The sequence below is a fragment of the Pristiophorus japonicus genome, chromosome 7, assembly GCF_044704955.1.
Source record: "Pristiophorus japonicus isolate sPriJap1 chromosome 7, sPriJap1.hap1, whole genome shotgun sequence".
NCBI classification, from domain to species: Eukaryota; Metazoa; Chordata; class Chondrichthyes; family Pristiophoridae; genus Pristiophorus; species Pristiophorus japonicus.
This window is the reverse complement of record NC_091983.1, coordinates 222,555,019-222,570,847: the sequence shown is the minus strand read 5'-3', so window position 1 is coordinate 222,570,847 and position 15,829 is coordinate 222,555,019. Positions and strand designations below refer to the sequence as shown.

The following is a 15,829-nucleotide window of genomic DNA, read 5'->3' as shown; positions in this document are numbered from 1 at the left end:
GACATCCTTCCTAAAGTAATTTTTCCACTAACATTTCAAAGTATTGAAATGGGAAACATTACTTTTGCATTTTGCTGGTAGCGATCCTGCCTGGTGCTGGCATCCAGTCTGGCTGGCTGTTGTAATAGAGATTTTGATGATGCAAACCCTTCTACTACTTTACAATGCAGTCTTGGTGGTTTTTAAATTGATTTTTGGAATGTGGGCATCATTGGCAAAGCCAGTATTTATTTCCTATCCCTAGCTGCCATGAGAAGTTGGTTGTGGGCTGTTCCACTCCATGCTTGTAGCGGTTTGATGAACTAAATGCCTTGCTAGGCCACTTCAGAGGGCATTTGAGAGTCAACCACATTGGTATGGGACTGGAGTCAAACATAGGCCAGACCGGGTTTTTGATCAGGCAGCGGAAGGAGCATGTGGAAAATCAGTGCCACCTCCCTCTTCCCCTGACTAATGTCTGTCCCACCTGTGACAGGGTCTGTGGCTCTCTTATTGGACTGTTCAACCATCAAAGAATTCACTTTAGGAGTGGCAGCAAGTCTTCCTCAATTTCGAGGGACTGCCTATGATAAGACCGGGTAAAACTATGGATTATCGTAAAAACCCAACTGGTTCACTTGTATCCTTCAGGGAAGGAAACCTGTCACCCCTCCCTGGCCTGGCCAATATGACTCCAATCTCGCACTCCGTCTTGATCCTCAGGTCAATTAAGAATGAGCAATAAATAATGGCTTGCTAGTGTCACCCACATCTCGAGAACAAATTATTTTTTTAAATCCTACTTATTTTGATTAGCCATCTTTTTCATCTGCTGTAAAATCCACCCACATGAGTAACTTTTGTAATTTGTAGTATCCTCCAACTAAACATTGGTCAGACTAAAATCAGGTCTAGTGTTTCTGCTGTGTGTACATTCGGGAAACTGGGCACAAATTGTGTCTGAAATTGCACGGTTTTTCCAAAGTCAAGTTATGGATCAGGTTTCTGCCCAAACTTTGCATAATCACAAATGTAAAATCTTTAAACCAGCACAATTGGACAACGTAATACAATGTAATTGTTCTTTCTCTCTGCATTAAACATATTCATTCATGTATTCAAGTGTCAGTTTTATTAATAAAGCTGAAAATGAGTATTACAAAAAGTTAAGTATTGTTAATTGTCTAATCCTCCACCTGAGTTACCTGATTTGAAATCGTTGCAAATTACTTAAAACTATACTGAGCCATTTTCTAGTTTCAGTGGTATACACTAATTGGTTTCTTAGTAAAATAAGACAAAATGTAATATGAAAACTTTTTTAAAAGTGCCTGTGTGTCTTTAAAAAAAATTCAATTTGAAGAACCTCCTCGAACGGGTGCAATCAGTGTAAACTTGCAATGCTGATTATTTTAATCTGGGGGTGTGGCTGGTTTTGTGGGCGGGGTCGGTTTCCAGTGCAATCGTTTTTTAGTTTTAGTCTCCATATTTAAGGAAGGATATACTTGCATTGGAGGCTGTTCAGAGAAGGTTCACTAGGTTGATTCCATAGATGAGGGGTTTGACTTATGAGGAAAGGTTGGGCCTATACACCTTGGAGTTCAGAAGAATGAGAAGTGATCTTATTGAAATTTATAAGATCATGGGTTCAAGTTTATCCAGGAATTGCTCCATTTTTTGGGGAGCAACTAGATTTTTTTTGGAGTATCTTAAAAATCACAATTCTGCCCATTTTAATTTGCTCCAGTGTAAGTGAGTTAGTGTTTTTTTTTTTCAAAAGTGGGCGTTACCAGCCACTTACGCCTGTTTTGGCCATTTAAGCCAGTTTAGACAGCTAAAAGTTACTCTAAACTAACAGGCCAGCTTGTGTCCGCACAGAAAAACCTTGTGGTGAGCTAAGAAATCAGCGCAGGTAGCCAGAGATAGGTGGGGGGGAAGGGAAGTGAGAGGACTTTGCAAAGTACTAAACACCTTCACGACAACATTAAAGAAGCACATACATTTAAAGCACCAAACAAAGTACAAAATAAGCATTCAATAACAAATAAAAAATACAAGGAAGCTGAGAGGATCTACACCTAACACCTAGCACCAAGACTTACAAAGTACTAAACAGCTAGATTAAAAATGGATTGGTAAACTAGCAAATACATTATAGCAAGTCCTATTTAAAAAAAAAAGAGTTTCAGCCAAACTATTTTACAGAATTGCTTTTGAAAGCAGATGAAGAGTAAACTTGAATTTAAATCAAACAAGAATTTAGGACCACGTCAATCAATAAATAAACAAACAAATAAATAGAAGTCCCATCTTCAGCAAAGCTTTATTGCAGAAAAACACTAGCAGCTGGGTACTGTTGCACAGAGTCTATACCGTCTCCTGCCCAGCTGCCAGCCAAATGGACAGTCTGGCTACTGGGTGGGAGGGACCACCAGTGCCAGGAGACTGCAGCCTGGGACCCTTTGGTTTGGTCCCCAGTACTGGGAAGGGAGCATCAGCCCTGGTCGGCGATTAGAAAGGCTGGAGGGATGCTGTTGATTAGGAGACCTGGGGGCGGGTGGGGGAAGCTATCAGTTGGACGGGGAGGCAGGAAGGCCTGTGAGCGGGCGGGGTGGATGGGTGGGGGGAAGGGAAGGGCCTCCACATCCCTGGACATGTCAGGATCTTTGACCGATTTTGGCCTCCGACGCACCTCCCCTGGCTGTCGGGTGGGTAGGCCTGCGGCTGCAGGCCACAGCTGGCGTCCGCTATCGGGAGGGGAGCTGACATCGGGAAGGGTGGAGGGGAGGCATGTCCGATCGTAGGGGGAGTCTGCTGATTACGAGGGTCTGATCATGGATGGTTTACAGGTAAGGCGGCTATTATGTATTTAACCCCTTGCAACCTGTATTACACTACCACCAGAGGGCCCATCTGTTGGAGTCCCAAGGGATCCCAGCATCCCTTGGGAGCACGGTATATAAGCAGGCCACCCACGAGGCACCTGCACTCCGGAGTCTTATTAAAGGAGCTAAGGTCACACTTGCTCATTGTACACAGTACTCAGTTTCATCCTTATATTGTGAGCGTACCAGCGGCCATAGAATGCCCTACGCCAGTCTCTGCCCTACTCCTCTCCAGCACCACTCTATTTACTGCCGCATGTGCACTCACCCAAAACGACATTAAAAAAAATCGTTGCCTTCTCAACATCAAGCCAACTGGGCCTAATAATAGTTACAATCAGACTAAATCAGCCCCAACTTGCATTTCTTCATATTTGCATCCACGCTTTCTTTAAGGCAATACTTTTTCTTTGCTCGGGCTCAATTATCCACAGCTTAAGTGACGAACAGACATTCGAAAAATGGGTGGATTACATAAACTCCTGCATTTACCTCATCCTCTTTAACCATCGGAAGCCTGGCCCTAACGGGCATACCTTTCCTGTCTGGATTTTTTTCAAAAGACGCCATTATTGAGTCTATAAACACTTCCCACTTCAGCACCTGAGCCCTGATCTTAACCCTTATTGCAACTGTGTGGCTGGATAAGGCAGCGGGCCGCCAATGAGGGAGCTCATTTGGCCAGGGCTAGGGGGTGGCGTGCTTCAGGCTCCTCCCACACAGCCTGCAGAGATTGTGAGGGTGAGGACCTACTGCACATGCGCACACACTTTAGCTTGCATGTGCAGAAGTCCCAGCACTGTTTTCAGCACCGGGACTGGGCTCCGCCCCCCCCCTGCCCAGACTGCTTGTGCTGCGTGACGCCAAGGGCTTGCAACATTCCAGGAACGGGGAGAATACCAAGGTAAATTTTATGCGCCGTTTTTCTTCTACAAAGTTGGCGCACCTCACGGAGGTTCACCGTTCTAAGTGGGGGGGGCAAACTTGGACCCTATGAGGGGCCTCGACAAGGTGAATGCAGAGAGGATATTTCCACATCGGGGAAGCTAAAACACTACCCTTGTCACTGATTCCAGCTCCCTCCTTGGCCACTGTTTCAGCCTTCCTATACAACCATGAACTGAGCTGAGTTTCAGATCTTGCTTTGTATGCAGTACAAAGTCTGCCACCTTCCAGCTCCATAACACTGCCTGCTTCTGCCCCTGCTTCACCCATCTGTTGCTGAAACACTCGTTCATGCCTTTGCCACCTCCAGTCTTCATTTTCCCAATGCTCTCTAGGCTGGCCAGCCACCCTTCCAATCGCCCCCCCATCCCCACCCTTCCGGCCTTCCATCCTCCGACCGCCATAAACTAAGTTTATTCACGACTGTGCTGCTCCTATCCTGTCCTGCAGTCTGTCCCACTGGCCCATCTCGCCCCTATCATAGCTGACCTACGATAGGGGCGATTCTTCCAATTCTCCAACACCTCAAACTCTCATCCTTGCATTTAAATCTGTTCATGGCCTCACACTTCCCTATCTTTGTAATCTCCTACAGCCCCCACTCCCCATCCCGATCTTTCCATTCCTCTTACTCTGGTTTCCTCTTACTCTGGTTTCCTCTGCATCTGTAGCCTTTAGCCACCTGGGCCCCATGGTCTGGAATTCCCTCCCCAAGATCCTCCACCTCCCTCTCCTTCTTTGAGACATTCCTTAAAACTTGACTCTGATCAAGCATTTGTTCACCCTTCCTAATATATCCTCCTTTTGGATTGGCATTCCATTTTTTCCCTTGCCCCTTTGTGAAGCATTGGGATGTTTTTAAAGGTGCTGCATAAATGAAGGCTATTGTTGTAATACAAGAAACCCACAAGATTTAAGCAGATCAGAATAAAGTCCTTATTCTGGCTCCATTTTGTGAATCTATTCAAATAGTCCAATTTTAAAGGTTATTGCAGGAACAGAGATTTTTGGGAGTATGTATACAATTCTCTGAAGGTGACAGGACAAATTGAGAAGGTTTTTTGAATAAACTGAGCTATGAGTACAAAAGCAATTAAGTTTTGCTAATCCTTTATAAATCTCTGGTTCGGCCCAAATTTGGAGCATTGTGTCCAAGTCTGGGCACCACACTTTAGAAAGAATGCCTCCAGGAGGGTGCAGAGGAGATTTACTAGAATGGTACCAGGGACACAAGACTTCAGTTACATGGAGAGACTGGAGTAGCTGGGGTTGTTCTCCTTAGTGCAGAGAGGGTTAAGGAGAGATTTAATAGGTGTTCAAAATGATATGGGATTTTGATAGAATAAATAAGAAGAAACGGTTTCCACTGGCAGGAGGGTCAGTAACCAGAGCACACAGATTTAAGGTCATCGGCAAAAGAACCAGAGGCGAGATGAGCATTTTTTTTATGCAGCGAGTTATAATCTGGAATGCACTGCCTGAAAGCACGGTGGAAGCAGATTCAATAGTAACTTTCACAATTGGGTAAATACTTAAGTGGAAAATTTTGCCAGGCTTATGGGGAAAGAGCAGGGGAATGAGACTAATTTGAGCTTTCAAAAAAACTGGCAGACATAATGGGCTGTATCATTCTATGATTCTATATCTCTGGGACATATTTTCTTGCAAAGTATTACTTCAATGTTTGATGCCATTGTTCAATTTGAGGTATATGGGTGGAGATTGGAGTTGGAGGTTGTTGCCCATTGTTTTCCACTCCTGCAGATGCGCTGGTTCTTGAATTTGGCCGCTCGCTGACTGTCCAGTGCAGCCTCTGATCAACACTGACCTCTGGCTGTTGCTGAGTCACCCAACAATAGTGGTGCCATTGAAGGTCGGGGTAGGTGGTTGGCTGGTCTTGTTGGAGATGGTCGTTGCCTCGCACTTGTGTGGTGCAAATGTTACCTGCCATATGTCAGCCCAAGCCTGAATGTTGTCCAGGTGCTGCTGTCAGCTGGCATATGCTGCTTCATTATCTGGGAAGTTTGTAATGAAACTGACTGCACGATACACGGAGGTTGGTGGGTAAATGATGCTACCCCAGCAGCAAATGTGGCAGAAATAAATGCGTATGTTTTTCCACAAGAGCAAAATCTCATCTCAAAGTTGATGGTACTTTTTAATTGAAGATAATGTGGTTAATAACTTTTAGAATGTTCTAAATGCAGGATCGTCGGTTATCTGCTCACTCTTGTACTCATCGACTTCTGCTTGGACTTTGTTTTATTTTGTCCCCCTCTTTGAGGTACCTTGCACCTCTCGCCATATCCAGGCTTCCAGGACGTTGCAAGCCCATGGGATCCAGGGCAAAGTAGCAAGTTGGATCCAAAATTGGCTCAGAGGCAGGAGGCAAAGGGTCATGGTCGAGGGGTGTTTTTGTGACTGGAAGGCTGTCTCCAGTGGGGTTCTGCTGGGCTCAGTACTAGGTCCCTTGCTCTTTGTGGTATATATCAATGATTTAGACTTCAATGTAGGGGGGTATGATTAAGAAGTTTGCAGATGATACAAAAATTGTGGTTGATAGTGAGGCAGGAAGCTATCAGTGAACTAGTCAGATGGGCAGAAAAGTGGCAAATGGAATTCAATCTGGAGAAGTGTGATGTATTGCATTTGAGGAAGGCTAACAAGGCAAGGATATGCACAATAAATGGTAGCAGACTGAAGTGTAGAGGAACAGAGGGACCTTGGAGTGCTTGGGAGGCGTTTCCTTCAGGAAGAATGTGGATATGCACTCCCAAGGTAACCCTTTTTCAGCCGGTAGACACAATGAGCCGCCTCCTGCGCCATAAATTTCTATGATGCTATGATTCTATACACAGTACCTGCATATCATTTAACGTATTTGGGGAGGTGTTTCCTTCAGGAAGAAATTTCAATTTCTTTCTCTTTCCCCCCCCCCTTGTTTGTCCTCTATCAGTTTGACTGCATTCCTAAGTGTCCAATGGAAGGGCTTCCTTCAGGCCGTGTGAGCAATGCAGGACGAAACCCAGGTGGATTTTAGCCAAAAAGGGAAATGAAGTGGTCTGATTTGCTTGTACTTGTTAGAAATCCCTGCCATACTCAGTATTTTCTTCTTACTTTGCAGATAAAATAATGAAGAAATAAAGATGACTTCCAACTTTCAGACAACCATCAGCTCCGCTGTGACCAATATCCCCAATTCAACCAAGGAATACTGCTACAGTGCTCGGATAAGAAGTACTGTGTTGCAGGGCTTGCCCTTTGGAGGGGTTCCAACAGTCCTCGCACTAGATTTTATGTGCTTTTTGGTATGTATGCATGTATGGACTTGTATGTTAAACGTGTATCTGTGTAAATTTTCCTTGGGCTTTTTAGGCAACTATTATGTAATTTTTTTAATTGGAAAAGTAAAACCCATACAAAAGGAACTACTATTAATCTTACCAGTATAGATATCTGTACACAATCTTGTCCCAGATTTTCCTGTCAAAGTTACAGTGAGGATAATGGTGCAAATGGTACAACTACTTCAGGCAAGGGCAGTTGCTGTATTTGTGCAGTAGATACGAGCCAAATTCACCAAAGAAAGTTCATTCTTGTCCATTTCAGTCTAAATATCTTTTTAAACAATATGATAAGTATGAATTTCTGCCAGACAAACCTCTCTGGCACTGAAAATGGACTCTTACATGTGTGGTGTCTGTCCTTCAGATTTTATAAGAACATAAGAATTAGGAACAGGAGTAGGCCATCTAGCCCCTCGAGTCTGCTCCGCCATTCAACAAGATCATGGCTGATCTGGCCGTGGACTCAGCTCCACTTACCCGCCCGCTCCCCATAACCCTTAATTCCCTTATTGGTTAAAAATCTATCTATCTGTGATTTGAATATATTCAATGAGCCAGTCTCAACTGCTTCCTTGGGCAGAGAATTCCACAGATTCACAACCCTCTGGGAGAAGAAATTCCTTCTCAACTTGGTTTTAAATTGGCTCCCCCGTATTTTGAGGCTGTGCCCCCTAGTTCTAGTCTCCCCGACCAGTGGAAACAACCTCTCTGCCTCTATCTTGTCTATCGCTTTCATTATTTTAAATGTTTCCATAAGATCACCCCTCATCCTTCTGAACTCCAACGAGTAAAGACCCAGTCTACTCAATCTATCATCATAAGGTAACCCCCTCATCTCCGGAATCAGCCTAGTGAATCGTCTCTGTACCCCCTCCAAAGCCAGTATATCCTTCCTTAAGTAAGGTGACCAAAACTGCTCACAGTACTCCAGGTGCGGCTTCACCAATACCCTATACAGTTGCAGAAGGACCTCCCTGCTTTTGTACTCCATCCCTCTCGCAATGAAGGTCAACATTCCATTCGCCTTCCTGATTACCTGCTGCACCTGCAAACTAACTTTTTGGGATTCATGCACAAGGACCCCCAGGTCCCTCTGCACCGCAGCATGTTGTAATTTCTCCCCATTCAAATAACATTCCCTTTTACTGTTTTTTTCCCCCCAAGGTGGATGACCTCACACTTTCCGACATTGTATTCCATCTGCCAAACCTTAGCCCATTCGCTTAACCTATCTAAATCTCTTTGCAGCCTCTCTGTGTCCTCTACACAACCCGCTTCCCCACTAATCTTTGTGTCATTTTAATTGTTGGAGATTTGAAAAATGTAAAATTTTAAATAAGTGTCTGAACTTTCCCTTTCGGTCTCTTTTTCTCGCTCTCAATCAAATCTTTTTCCCTCCCTTTCTGTCTCTACCTGATTTGACATTGAATTCACCCGTTCTAATTACTTCCTTCTCCGTTGTCCCATTCACTCAAATCCCAGGTGACCTGATTTTTTTGCTGTGCCATTATCAGCTTGCACTTTCAGCAACTTGCCACGCAAACTATTTGAAACCTAAGTGTTCTAGGGTAAGTCTAACTAATGGCAGACATCGTTGGATTCACTCCTACAGCAAAATCTTGCCCGCCATGTGAGTGTCTGATGAGATGGGTTTTTATAAATTAATTTGTATGTTGATTTAATTTCCAAGTACCAAGGTACCTCCTTTCTCTCTCCATCACTTCCCCGCCACCCCCAAAAAATTGAGTCCCCCTCATGAATCATTTGCTTAGCAACTGGATTCAGTGATATAGGCAGAATCATTGAAGTTGGCGCCCCCCCCCCTCTGCGGCGGCGCCCCCCCCCCCCCCTCTGCGGCGGCGCCCCCCCCCCCCTCTGCGGCGGCGCCCCCCCCCCCTCTGCGGCGGCCCCCCCCCCCCCCTCTGCGGCGGCGCGCCCCCCCCCCCCCCCTCTGCGGCGGCGCCCCCCCCCTCTGCGGCGCCCCCCCCCCTCTGCGGCGGCCCCCCCCCCCCCTCTGCGGCGGCGCCCCCCCCCTCTGCGGCGCCCCCCCCCCCTGCGGCGCCCCCACCCCCCTGCGGCGCCCCCCCCCCTGCGGCGCCACGCCGACACCCCCCCCTCTGCGCCGACCCCCCCCCTCTCTCTCCCTCTCCTCCCTCTCCCTCTCCCTCTCCTCCCTCTCCCTCTCCTCCCTCTCCCTCTCCCTCTCCCTCTCGCTCTCCTCCCTCTCCCTCCCTCTCCTCCTCTCCCTCTCCTCCCTCTCCCTCTCCTCCCTCTCCCTCTCCCTCTCCTCCTCTCCCTCTCCCTCTCCTCCCTCTCCCTCTCCCCTCCCTCTCCCTCTCCTCCCTCCTCCCTCTCCTCCCTCTCCCTCTCCTCCCTCTCCCTCTCCTCCCTCTCCCTCTCCTCCCTCTCCCTCTCCTCCCCTCTCCCTCTCCTCCCTCTCCCTCTCCTCCCTCTCCCTCTCCTCCCTCTCCCTCTCCTCCCTCTCCCTCTCCTCCCTCTCCCTCTCCTCCCTCTCCCTCTCCCTCTCCCTCTCCTCCCTCTCCCTCTCCTCCCTCTCCTCTCCTCCCTCTCCCTCTCCTCCCTCTCCCTCTCCTCCCTCTCCCTCTCCCTCTCCTCCCTCTCCCTCTCCTCCCTCTCCCTCTCCCTCTCCTCCCTCCCCTCTCCTCCCTCTCCCTCTCCTCCCTCTCCCTCTCCTCCCTCTCCCTCTCCTCCCTCTCCCTCTCCCTCTCCTCCCTCTCCTCCCTCTCCTCCCTCTCCTCCCTCTCCTCCCTCTCCTCCCTCTCCTCCCTCTCCTCCCTCTCCTCCCTCTCCTCCCTCTCCTCCCTCTCCTCCCTCTCCTCCCTCTCCTCCCTCTCCTCCCTCTCCTCCCTCTCCCTCTCCTCCCTCTCCCTCTCCTCCCTCTCCCTCTCCTCCCTCTCCCTCTCCTCCCTCTCCCTCTCCTCCCTCTCCCTCTCCTCCCTCCCTCTCCCTCTCCTCCTCCCTCTCCCTCTCCTCCCTCTCCCTCTCCTCCCTCTCCCTCTCCTCCCTCTCCCTCTCCCTCTCCTCCCTCTCCCTCTCCTCCCTCTCCCTCTCCCTCTCCTCCCTCTCCCTCTCCTCCCTCTCCTCCCTCTCCCTCTCCTCCCTCTCCCTCCCCTCTCCTCCCTCTCCCTCTCCTCCCTCTCCCTCTCCTCCCTCTCCCTCTCCTCTCCTCCCTCTCCCTCTCCCTCTCCTCCCTCTCCCTCTCCCTCTCCTCCCTCTCCTCCTCCTCCCTCTCCCTCCCCTCCCTCTCCCTCTCCTCCCTCTCCCTCTCCTCCCTCTCCCTCTCCTCTCCTCCCTCTCCCTCTCCCTCTCCTCCCTCTCCCTCTCCCTCTCCTCCCTCTCCTCCTCCTCCCTCTCCCTCTCCTCCCTCTCCCTCTCCTCCCTCTCCCTCTCCTCCCTCTCCCTCTCCTCCCTCTCCCTCTCCCTCTCCTCCCTCTCCTCCCTCTCCTCCCTCTCCTCCCTCTCCTCCTCTCCTCCCTCTCCTCCCTCTCCTCCCTCTCCTCCCTCTCCTCCCTCTCCTCCCTCTCCTCCCTCTCCTCCCTCTCCTCCCTCTCCTCCCTCTCCTCCCTCTCCTCCTCCCTCTCCTCCCTCTCCCTCTCCTCCCTCTCCCTCTCCTCCCTCTCCCTCTCCTCCCTCTCCCTCTCCTCCCTCTCTCCCTCTCCTCCCTCTCCCTCTCCTCCCTCTCCCTCTCCCTCCCTCCCTCTCCTCTCCTCCCTCTCCCTCTCTCTCCCTCTCCCCTCTCCCTCTCCTCCCTCTCCCTCTCCTCCTCTCCCTCTCCCTCCTCCTCTCCTCCCTCTCCTCCCTCTCCCTCTCCTCCCTCTCCCTCCCTCTCCTCCCTCTCCTCCCTCTCCCTCTCCCTCTCCTCCCTCTCCCTCTCCTCTCCTCCCTCTCCCTCTCCCTCTCCTCCCTCTCCCTCTCCCTCTCCTCCCTCTCCCTCTCCTCCCTCTCCCTCTCCTCTCCTCCCTCCCTCTCCCTCTCCTCCCTCTCTCCCTCTCCCTTCTTCTCCCTCCTCCGTATTTTTCTCTTTTTGCTCTCACTACCTCTTTTTCATTTGCTCTCTTTTGCGCACTCTCTAAAAATCTATAGGAAATTCTGTCTGCAAGAGTCAAAGTGGAAGAGAAAATATAGCTTTAAAAAGGACCATTTACCTTTTTTGAGAAAGAAAAAAAATAATCTGACTTGAACCTTACAGTTGTCACTATTATTCAGCTCTGATTTTAATTTAATGTTTTCTTGTGTCGCTGTTCAGGATGACAGCTAAATTTCAAAAGTGCAAGCCTACCTGACAAATGAAATGAGCTTAAAGTGTAAATTCATTTATTCATTGATGCCTAAAGCTATTGGACTTCATAAATCTCAAATTTACAATTAGAATACAATAACAACTTGTATTTATATAGCGCCTTTTAATGTAGTAAAACGTCCCAAGGCGCTTCACAGAAGTGTTATAAAACAAATAAATTTGACACTGAGCCACATAAGCAATTACGTCAGATAACCAAAGGCTTGGTCAAAGAGGTAGGTTTTAAGGAACATATTAAAGGAGGAAATAGAGGCCGGGGGTTTTCGGGAGGGAATTCCAGAGCTTAGTGCCACGGCAGGTAAAGGCATGGCCACCGATGGTGCAGTGATTAAAATCGGGGGCTGATTAATAGATAGATATTTTGGAGAGTTGTAGGGCTGCAGGCGGTTAGAGATGGGGAGGGGCGAGAGGAGATTAGAGATAGGGAGGGCGAGGCCATGGAGGGCTTTGTAAACCAGGATGTGAATTTTGAAATCGAGGCATTGCTTAACTGGAAGCCAATGTAGATCAGTGGACACGGGGTGATGGATGAGCAAGACTTGGTGCGAGTTAGGACATGGGCACCTGGGAATTCGAGCTTTAGAGCAGTAAAAATTGAATAAAATAACATTTTAGACAAGATTATTAAAAAATCTGGGATTCTGTACTAAGGGATATGTAACCTGTGTGTGTTATACACTCGAGTGTTAATGTCCAGTATACAATAGATGGAGCTAAACAATTCATGGTCAGTAGTCATTTTGATCTGGTAATTTTTTTTCCTGCCGATTTTCTCCCCACCTCTCCTGAAGGCATTGACAGGTACATTTACTGGATCTTTATGGTTTGGGTTTACGTAGGCTGACCAAGTCTTAATTTCGCTAGCCAGGTGTAAGGCAAATGCAGAAATCCAGTACTGGTTGAACCTCTCTCATCCGGGACTCCCTTATCTGACACCACCTCTCGTTCAGAAACATTCCCGGCCGCCTGGTGGTGCATGCGCAGAACGCGGCTGGTCAAAATCCTCACAAAATATCCATGTTTTTTTAAAAAAAACTTGGCCATTTACACTTGCACGGCAGATTCCAACCTCTTTTCTCCACCCCCCCTCCCCCACCCCCAACCTCTGGCTGTGTGTAAAAGCAGCGAGAGCTGCTGCAGCATTGAATGTAGGATGGCCGGTGATCCTGAGAATCAGTGCCAGCCTGGCCCCCCACCCCCTGCCCGCACACCCACAGCTCCCGGGCACGGCAACCTGCATTGCAAAATACCCAATGCAGAGATACGGACTCCAAGAGAGAGACAGCCCGACACTCTCGCAGCGAGCTGCAGCCATCAAGCTCCCCAGCGTGCCATTTTGCAGATTTACACTCTCTGTCTCTGTGCTGGAAGTCTGTGGACGGGCAGGCAGGGCTCCCTCAGACCCCTGCACACTGACTGACTGGCCGACTGACTGACTGGCCGACTGACTGACAGGCCTTCCAACCAATCTGTGTGCGCACACACTAACCACAGCAGCACCCCAGTCCAGCAACAGTGCTTAAAGGCACAGTCCACCCATAAGAACATAAAAAGCAGGAGTTGTCCATTTGGTCCCTCGAGCCTGCTCTGCCATTCAATAAGATCATGGCTGATCTGATCATAGACTCGGCTCCACTTCCCTGCCCACTCCCCATACCCTTTATTCCCTTATCGCTCAACAATCTGTCTATTTCCACCTTAAATATATTCAATGACCCAGCCTTCACAGCTCTCTGGGGCAGAGAATTCCATAGATTTACAACCCTCATCTCAGTTTTAAATGGGCGGCTCCTTATTCTGAGACTACGTCCCCTAGTTTTAGTTTTCCCATGAGTGGAAATATCCTCTCCGCATCCTCATTATCTTGTATGTTTCGATAAGATTACCCCTCATTCTCTGAACTCCAATGTGTATAGGCCCAACCTATTCAACCTATCTTCATAAGTCAACCCCCTCATCTCAGAAATCAACCAAGTGAACCTTCTTTGAACAGCCTCCAATGCATATCCTTCCTTGAATCCGGAGACCAAAACTGTATCCAGTACTTTAGGTGTGGCGCCTCCTCATCCGGCAAAATCCCTCATTCGGAACAGGTCCCGAGGGTTCTGGATAAGGGAGGTTCAACCTGTACTATGTTCAAGTATCCAGTCCAAGCTACTGACAACTCCTTAGGATTTGCTGTTTGCCCGATATAAAGTGCACACTCCTTGGGGCAGGACCGGTACCGATGTCCTGGACATAGTGTTTGCTAGTGCTGTTGGGGAGGGTTTAAACTAAAATGCCAGGGGGGGGTGGGAATCGATTCAGGGAGGCAGAGGGAAGTAAAAAGGGGGCAGAAACAAAACCAGAATGGAGAGCAGAGAAATCAAGGGCAAAAATCAAAAAGGGCCACATTGCAACATAATTCTAAAAGGACAAGTGTGTAAAAAAAAAAAACCAAGCCTGAAGGCTGAGTCTCGATACAAGGAGCATTCGTAATACGGTGGATGAATTAATTGCGCAGATAGCTGTTAACGGATATGATGTAATTGGGATTACGGAGAAATGGCTCCAGGGTAACCAAGGTTGAGAACTCAACATCCAAGGGTATTCAATATTCAGGACGGATAGACAGGAAGGAAAAGGAGGTAGGGTAGCGTTACTGGTTAAAGAGGAGATTAACGCAATAGTAAGGAAGGACGTTAGCGTGGATGATGTGGAATCTATATGGGTAGAGCTGCAAAACACCAAAGGACAGAAAACGATAGTGGGAGTTGTGTACAGACCAACAAACAGTAGTAGGGAGGTTGGGGACGGCATCAAACAGGAAATTAGGGACGCATGCAATAAAAGGTACAGCAGTTATCATAGATGACTTTAATCTACATATTGATTGGGCTAACTGTGGAGGAGTTGTTCCTGGAGTGTATAAGGGATGGTTTTCTAGACCAATTTGTCGAGGAACCAACTAGAGAGCATGCCATCCTAGACTGGGTCTTGTGTAACGAGAGGATTAATTAGCAATCTGGTTGTGCGAGGCCTCTTGGGGAAGAGTGACCATAATATGGTAGAATTCTTCATTAAGATGGAGAGTGACACAGTTAATTCAGAGACTAGAGTACTGAACTTAAAGAAGGGTAACTTTGATGGTATAAGACATGAATAGACTGGCGAATGATACTTAAAGGGTTGATGGTGGATCGGCAATGGCAGACATTTAAAGATCACATGGATGAACTACAACAATTGTACATCCTGTGTGGTGTAAAAATAAAGGGAAGGTGGCTCAACCGTGGTTAACGAGGGAAATTGGGGAAATTTTAAATCCAAGGAAGAGGCATATAAATTGGCCAGAAAAAGCCAGGACTGGGAGAAATTTAGAATTCAGCAGAGGAGGACAAAGGGTTTAATTAGGAGAGGGGAAATAGAGTATGAGGGGAAGCTTGCAGGGAACATAAAAACTGACTGCAAAAGCTTCTATAGATATGCGAAGAGAAAAAGATGAGTGAAGACTAATGTAGGTCCCTTGCAGTCAGAATCAGGTGAATTCATAATGGGGAACAAGCAAATGGCAGACCAATTGCACATATACTTTGGTTCTGTCTTCACTAAGGAAGACACAAATAACCTCTCGAAAATACTAGGGGACTGAGGGAAATCCTTATTAGTCTAGAAATTATGTTAGGGAAATTGACGGGACTGACGGCTGATAAATCCGCAGGGCCTGATAGTCTGCATCCCAGAGTACTTAAGGAAGTTGCCCTAGAAATAGTAGATGCATTGGTAGTCATTTTCCAACATTGGACTCTGGATCAGTTCCTATGGATTGGAGAGTAGCTAATGTAACCCCACTTTTTTAAAAAAGGAGGGAGAGAAATCAGGGAATTCTAGAACGGTTAGCCTGACATCGGTGGGGAAAATGCTGGGGTCAATTATTAAAGATGTAATAGCGCATTTGGAAAGCAGTGACAGGATCGGTCCAAGTCGGCATGGATTTATGAAGGGGAAATCATGCTTGACAAATCTAGAGTTTTTTGAGGATGTAACTAGTAGAGTGGATAAGGGAGAACCAGTAGATGTGGTGTATTTGGACTTTCAAAAGGCTTTTGACAAGGTCCCACACAAGAGATTAGTGTGCAAAATTAAGCCACATGGTATTGGGAGTAATGTATTGATATGGATAGAGAAATGGTTGGCAGACAAGAAACAAAGAGTGGGAATAAAGGGGTCCTTTTCAGAATGGCAGGCAGTGACCAGTGGGGTGCCGCAAAGTTCAGTGCTGGGACCCCAGCTATTTACAGTATACATTAATGATTTAGACGAAGGAATTGAATGTAATATCTCCAAGTTTGCAGATGACACTAAGCTGGGTG

General features: G+C 47.8%; 2 protein-coding genes across 7 annotated transcripts in view; one reads left to right on the top strand and one right to left on the bottom strand.

Moving 5' to 3' along the window:
* LOC139267477 (CSC1-like protein 2) overlaps positions 1-15,829 on the top strand; it is a 297,646-nt gene that overhangs the window by 130,945 nt on the left and 150,872 nt on the right. For all 6 annotated transcript variants that reach the window (XM_070885844.1, XM_070885847.1, XM_070885848.1 and 3 more), the window contains exon 2: positions 6,934-7,117. In XM_070885844.1, coding sequence (XP_070741945.1) covers positions 6,956-7,117 — 162 coding nt within the window. In that variant the 5' untranslated portion in view covers positions 6,934-6,955. The remainder of the gene's footprint in view (positions 1-6,933; positions 7,118-15,829) is intronic.
* The window catches only part of mrpl14 (mitochondrial ribosomal protein L14), a 271,243-nt gene that overhangs the window by 144,870 nt on the left and 110,544 nt on the right, over positions 1-15,829 (bottom strand). The window lies entirely within an intron of this gene.